Genomic DNA, 6501 nt, shown 5'->3' on the forward strand with positions numbered 1-6501 from the left:
GACCCGCCTGTGACCCCGGCCCCACCCCCAAACCAGACATCTAAAACCCCAAATCTTTCCCTAAATCCCACAGTAAAAACCTGCTACAGACAAGTATTGGGATTTTTTTCCTTTGCAGAATTTTTTTTTTAGTAGACACATAGTCTTTTTTTTCTTTCTTGTTTTACAGCAAACAAACATTGCAAATATAGAAATATTTTTCTATACAACAAACAGGACGACAGGAGCACACACTCAGAGCCCCCGGCCACCCCCGAGCCGTCCCCAGGCACGGCCCTCCTCCTCGAGTCCCGCAGGGCTCTGGGACCTTCCCGGAGGCCACTCGGCCGCCTGCATTCGCTCTGCCCCTCTTTGGTGGCCTCCGGAGGTGGCAATGAAGAGACGGACTAAACAGTCCACAGAAAACCACGGACGGAGATCATGCGAGGAGCCAGGTGGCCGTGCCGGCCACGCCCCCCAGGTCTAGTGTTTTATGTCTTTTTAAGAGAACTTTACTTTTAATATATTTTTTAAAAAAAGGAAGAAAATAACGAGAGAAGAGAGGGAAAGAAAGAAGAATAGAAAGAGAAAAGACAATGAAAAAAATCCCCCCCCACCCCCCCATCCCTAAGACACAGTTTTCCGAAGTCCCTTGTGTGTGTGTGTGTGTGTGTGTGTGTGTGTGTGTGTCTGTGCGTGTACGGGCCGCTCACACCGGTGAGAATGCCTCAGGGCAGGTACACGTGCTCGGCCGCGGTTCACCTCCCGTTCATACTGTCAGCGCCCCCTCCCCACTTCCTCTGCAAAGCCCAGGGCTTTAACAGCTGCTAGTGTGTGTGTGTATGTGTGTGTGTGTGTGTGTGTGTGTGTCCCGTGGGCCTCTGGGTTACAGATAGCTGCGGTGGCTCTTGTGTCCTTGTTGGTCCAGCGGGATCACGAGTTTCGGGGGGGCGCGGGCGCCAGGCGCCCGGCGGGGGCTCAGGACTTGTGCTGTGCGGACACGCCCTTCCAGTAGTCTAGGATGTCGTGCAGATCCTCGTCTTTGGCGAACTGAACCTTTTTGCGCAGGGCGTGGCCGGCCGCCATGAACTCCCCCTCGTCCTTGTGCCGCCGGCGGCTCAGTCTGAAGCGCCCCCAGATGCTCCGGGAGGCCCTGCAGGGGTACTCGGGGCTGGAAGAGTAGCTCAGGTTATGGTACTGCGGGGACAGCTGCGAGTAGGCCGGGTCGCGGGGCCGCGGCCGGGTCAGCGGCTCCAGGATGGACGCCTTGCGGCCGCCCGGGCCCTCATGGGGCGGGGGCGGCTCGGCGGGGTGGGAGCCGGGGTACGAGTGCCGGTGCTCGCCGTACTGGCGGCTCTTCTCGGCCTCGGCCCGCAGCACGGAGGCCGCGGGCGTCACAGTGAGGATGGCGTCGGCCGCGGGCGAGCTCTTCTCGATGTACTTGGCCCCGGCGGCCTCGGCGCGGTAGGGCCGCGGGCTGCGCGCGGAGCCGCTGGACGAGGTGCTGGCGCGCGGGGCCCCGGGCGCGGCCTCCGCGCTGTGATGCCGCTGCAGGCCGTGGCCGAAGGTGTCCTTGTAGGCGGGCGACAGGAAGCTGTGCTTGCCGGCCAGCGGCTCGGACAGCAGCACCAGCTGTGGCTCGGCCGCGGCCACGGCCCCCGACTTGCCGCCCTGGAAGGAGGTGGACTCGGACTTGAGGGCGTCGATGCAGTTGTTGATGATCTGGTTCACCTTGTCCACCTCCTTGGCGATGGTGGAGATCTCGGCCACCGAGCTCTGGCTGTCGGGGCCCGGCCGGCCCGGCTCCCCGTCCCTGCGCTCGGCCTGCTCCGCGGAACGCACCTCCATGTAGCTGCCCTTGCCGGCCTGCGGCGTCTCGCCGCTCTCCGCCAGCTTGTACGGCTCTACCTCGCCGGCGGCCGCCGGCAGGTACGGGATGCGGGTCACGGCCTCGGGGCCCAGCAGCGGGCCCTGGGACAGCGGGGCCAGGCCGGGCGCCTCCATCTCGGGCCCGTACTTGAGCTCGATGATGGTCTTCTTGAGGCTGCCGGCCGCGGCCGCCGAGGCCGGCGCCTTGCGCTTCTCCTCGTGGCGCCTCCGCCTCCGCAGGCAGTAGTGGACGGCGCCGAGCACCAGCACCATGCCGAGGAGGCAGCCCAGGACGGTCATGATGTAGCGGGTGGCCGTGGAGGAGCTGGGCATGGGGCCCGGCGGGCTGGGCGGCTTGGGCAGGCAGATGGTGAGGCAGGTGTGGTTGTGGTGCAGCCCCGAGCTGGTGGAGACCACGCAGTACGTGTAGTTGGTGAGCGCGTAGAGGTTGGTCAGGCGGATCTCCTCCTGGGCCCGGGTCAGCCTGGACACGGTGGACGACTTGCTGTTGTTGAAGTGCTCCAGCGTGTACATGCGGTTGAACGGGCTGGGCAGCTGGACCGTGATGGTGGCCGAGTTCTGCGTCAGCTGCTTGACCTTGATGAGTGGGCGGGCCTCGGCCTGCGGGGCCAGCGTGGGCAGGGCCACCAGCGGCGTGGTGCCGTCGCCGGAGAAGCACTCACCCTCGGTGCAGGGGGCCTCGCTGGGCGGCGCGGGCGGCGGCGGCGAGCGGCCGGGCGCCGGGCGGGCCTCGGCCGCGTAGGCGCTGTCGGTGCACACGGACTGCAGCTTGCTGAGGACGCTGTGCTGGCCGCGGCGGCCCTGGCCCAGGAGGGAGTAGCCGGAGTAGAGCGGCGGCGACTCGCACTGCACGCGGTCGTAGGTCTGCGTGGCGTTGGTGAAGGCTGCCAGCCAGCGCAGGAAGCCCAGCAGCTCGCAGGAGCAGTAGAAGGGGTTGCTGTAGAGCTCGCACACCGACAGCTTGGCCAGGCCCGCGAAGGTGGCGCTGTGCAGCCGCTGGATGCGGTTCATGGACAGGTCGACGTTGACGATGTTGGGGCACTCCCAGAAGGCGCCGGGCGCCACCACCTCGATGAGGTTGGCCTGCAGGTACAGGTACTCCAGCTTGCCCAGGCCGCGCAGCGCGCCCTCCGTCAGGTTGCGCAGCCGGTTGTAGCCCAGCTGCAGCACCTGCAGGTTGAACTGGCCCGAGAAGGCGCCGTCCTCGATGTAGCCGATCTCGTTCTTGGTGAGGTTGAGGTACGTGAGGTTGCCGAAGCGGCTCAGCGCTGCGTACTGCACGCTGCGGATGCGGTTCTCGTTCAGCCGCAGGTCCACGATGGTGCTGTTGATCTGCTGCGGGATGGCCTCGTACGGCGGCTGGTTCTGGCTGCAGATCGCCAGCCACACGAAGCCCTTGTCGCCCTCGATCAGCCAGCAGTCGCCGCGCACCAGCCCGCCCGCCAGCAGCAGGGCGGCCGCCGCCACGCACGCCCAGGCCCACGGCGCGCCCCACCGGCGCCCGGCCATCGGGACCAGCCCTGCGGGCGCGCCCGCTCAGCCTGCCCGGGGGCACGGGGTGGCGGGCTGGGCGGCAGCCCCCGGGGGGAGGGGGGGGCGGGAGGGGAGGGCGCCCGCACTCTCAGGGGCGTACCGGGCCGAGCCGCATGGCCGGGCGGCCCGAGTGCTGGGGCGGGGGGAGCGCCTCCCTCACGGCCAGCCGCCTCTCGCCGTCCGCCGGCGTCCTGCCGGAACCGGGGCCTCCTTCCCCATCGGCCCGGGCGTCCTCCAGCTCCAGCCGGTCCTGCTGCAAGACAAGAGGGGAGAGGGCAGTCAGGAGGCGGCCGGGCATCCCCGCGGGTGGCCCTGGGCCCAGCCCCGCCCAGCTGCCCCGTGTGACGCGGAGGTGCCCCGGGCAGTGAGGGACGAAACGCAAGGGGGCTCGGCGCCAGACCGCAGTGTGACCTCTGTGACCTGAAGCGGGAAGCGTGGGGTGAGCCCGAGCCCCACTGCCGCCACCTCACCAGTGACCCCATTTGTCAGACGAGCAAACCGAGGCCCAGGAACAAGACTAAAGGTGCTTGGTTGACCAGCGATGGTGGGGGAGGGGCCGTGTGACAGATGCTCTGCGCTGCCCCCTGAAGACCTGGGGGCGGCACTGCGGCCGCCTACAGAAGGCGCTCAGCCCCAGCCCAAGGGTCCTCAGCCGGCCGCGGAGGAGCCTTCCAGAGCCCCTCTCAAGCGAGGAGCCAGGACAGCGAGGTCCTGGGTCCGCGTTCTCGGGCAGTGTGACCCGGGTACACCGTGCCCCTTCTGGGCCTCCGTTTCCCCGAATGAGCCGGCTGGACGGTGTCTGTCACCACCCCACGTCGGTGGGCCCTGGCAGAAAGGCCTGGAAGGACAGTGGCTCCTCCTCCTCGCCAGGCTCCGACGAGGACACCTGGGCGCCCTGACCACGCCCCCCGCCCCAGCTCCAGGTCCGCCCTGGCTCTTGACTCTCTGACCTCTGCCCCCACCAGACGCCACGCTTCTCCTGGGCAGGCCTCCCCACCCCCGTGCCAGCACGCGTGCCGAGGCTGCGACGGGTCACACTACAGGGCAGCCCTCCGGGATGAAGCCGGTGCCTGTGGGGCGGTGCGGCTGACGCGCCGCTGGCTTCCGCTGCTCCTGGACGCGCCCCCCTCCGCCCCGCCCCCGGCCAGTGTGCGGGACTCACCCCGCTGCCCCTCGTCTTTCTCCCGCAGGACAGACAAATGGGTGTGTGTGTGTGCTTGTTACTCTTTGGATTTACAGCGGCCTCCGTAACTGCTCTGTGGCCTGGCAGGCAGCCAGCTGAGTGTATTTCACTGATATTGACGTTTGCAACTGGTCTGCACTGAGGTGGTTTAAATTAGGAGAAAAAAATAATGATGTGAAATGGATTTTTTCCCCCCCTTTGGAAACTTCATGAAGAACAGTTTTGATCTGGCTCCTGGGGCAGAGTCTTTCTGAGTTAAAGGGAGGGGAGAGCTCAGAAGGGGCTGGGGGCTGGGAGAGTTCCTGTGGGCCACAGCGGAGCCCACCCAGGGCTGGGCCCAGAGTCGCTGTGTGACACCCAGCAAAGCACAGGGCCTCTCTGGGCCCAAAGGGAAATGGCTGGGTGGGGGGGCAGGGCTGGCGGAGGGAGCAGCCTGGGGCTTGCCTGGGTCTCCCTCGCCTCAGGAGGAAGCCTTGCAGGGGGATGCTGGTGTCCCTGCGTGGCCCATCTTGTGACGTGAAATCTACAGTCCCAAGGGGGTGTACTTGGAGTTCATCGCCATCACCACCTCCCAGCACCTGCTGGCCTGTGCAGGCCCTTTCCTCCCCACTGGGCACCTGCCCCATCCGTCCAGGTGCTGGGACTTAGGTCCCCCAGGCGCCCCAGAGGCCAAGAGCGGGCAGCCGGGCAGGCTGCAAGTGCGTCCAGGCGGAGTTTGGCGGTGGGGATGGCTGGCGGGGCGAGGCGCCAATCAGAGTCTGGCTCCGGCCTCCAGGCCTCGGATGGACGGAGCAGCAAGCCCGTCGGGGCAGGGCGGCGCCTGGGCAAGGCTGATCATAATCACCTTTAATCTCTTGCTCAAAATAACTCAAAGTCAAGTTAAGGAGGATCACAGGGCCCAAAGAACCCTTATCACAGGCAGGCGTGGGTTGGGGGAGACGGGCCCCAGGGCCGGCCCAGCCTCTCGCTGCCCCACGCCCAGGGCACCTGGGCACCAGGTGGCCACAGAGCCGCTGCTGGGCTGGCCCAGGGGCTCAGGGTGGCTGGAGGGCCACGTGCACATGTGCACGCACGCACAGGGCAGAGGATGTTCCATGCTCGCTGGGACCCACGTCAGCCCGTGTGCGTGGACCCGTGTGCCTTCAGGGGGGCGCGGCTCCGCCCGAGCGCTTGAGGGTGTGCGGGCCCCCGCGGTCCAGCCAGACCTGCCGCGCCTCCTGCCCACCGCCCGCCCCGCCGGCACCACGGCCCTCCTCCCGGCGTGACAGTCTAGGAGCCGCGCTGGGGGCTGGCACCTGTGAGCGGCAGGTGCCTCTGGAGACCAGCCTTGCCTCTCCCCACACCCCCATCCGGGGGCCTCCTCCATCGGGCTGGCCCGGTCCTGGCCCTGAGAAGCGGGCAGGTCCCCGCCCGGGGCTCCTGCTTGGCCGACCCGGCGTCCCACCCTCAGCTCTGTGCCTCACACCTGGCCCTGGAGCCCGGGCCGAGCAGGAGCCAGGCCCGCGGGGACACAGCCCTCCCTACCCGCCCGGCCGCAGGCGGGAGCATCGGTAGGAGTGTGGGTGTCACCCTGGCGGCTGTCCCCCGGCCAGCGTGGCCTCCGCCCCTGCTGGAGCCCCCCGACCTCAGCCTGGCAGGGACCCCCGAGTCCTGTTGCACACCTCACACCACACAGGGGAAACTGAGGCCCAGAGGGCCCCTCACCCAAGGTCACACAGTGAGTCAGCCCGTCCTCCTGTGGAGGAGGCCCCTCAGGCCACCGCGTGCTGGTCCGCAGGGACGCCCCGGTGGGGGGCCGGGATCCCGGCCCCGGGGTCTGAGAGCCCCGTGAGGACTGGGGTCCTGGGGAAGCGGCTGCCGGGGGAACTGGCCGAGTCGCGGGGGCCGCCCTTCCTCTTGGGCTCACGACGCTCATC

At 67.6% G+C, this 6501-nt stretch overlaps 1 protein-coding gene across 1 annotated transcript; it reads right to left on the reverse strand.

Annotated features, from left to right (window-relative positions):
- Positions 1 to 622: 622 nt before the first annotated feature.
- Positions 623 to 3378, reverse strand: ELFN1 (extracellular leucine rich repeat and fibronectin type III domain containing 1). Its single transcript, XM_059896711.1, has one exon. The coding sequence runs from the start codon at positions 3376 to 3378 to the stop codon at positions 958 to 960; it is 2421 nt and encodes an 806-aa protein (XP_059752694.1). The 3' UTR covers positions 623 to 957.
- Between the last annotated feature and the right edge of the window lie 3123 nt (positions 3379 to 6501).

This window comes from Balaenoptera ricei, chromosome 15 (assembly GCF_028023285.1).
Source record: "Balaenoptera ricei isolate mBalRic1 chromosome 15, mBalRic1.hap2, whole genome shotgun sequence".
In the NCBI taxonomy this organism is placed as follows: domain Eukaryota; kingdom Metazoa; phylum Chordata; class Mammalia; order Artiodactyla; family Balaenopteridae; genus Balaenoptera; species Balaenoptera ricei.

Bases quoted from the DNA above. Each gene is read 5' to 3' on its own strand.
- ELFN1 (XM_059896711.1), bottom strand. From the start codon at position 3,378: ATGGCCGGGCGCCGGTGGGGCGCGCCGTGGGCCTGGGCGTGCGTGGCG.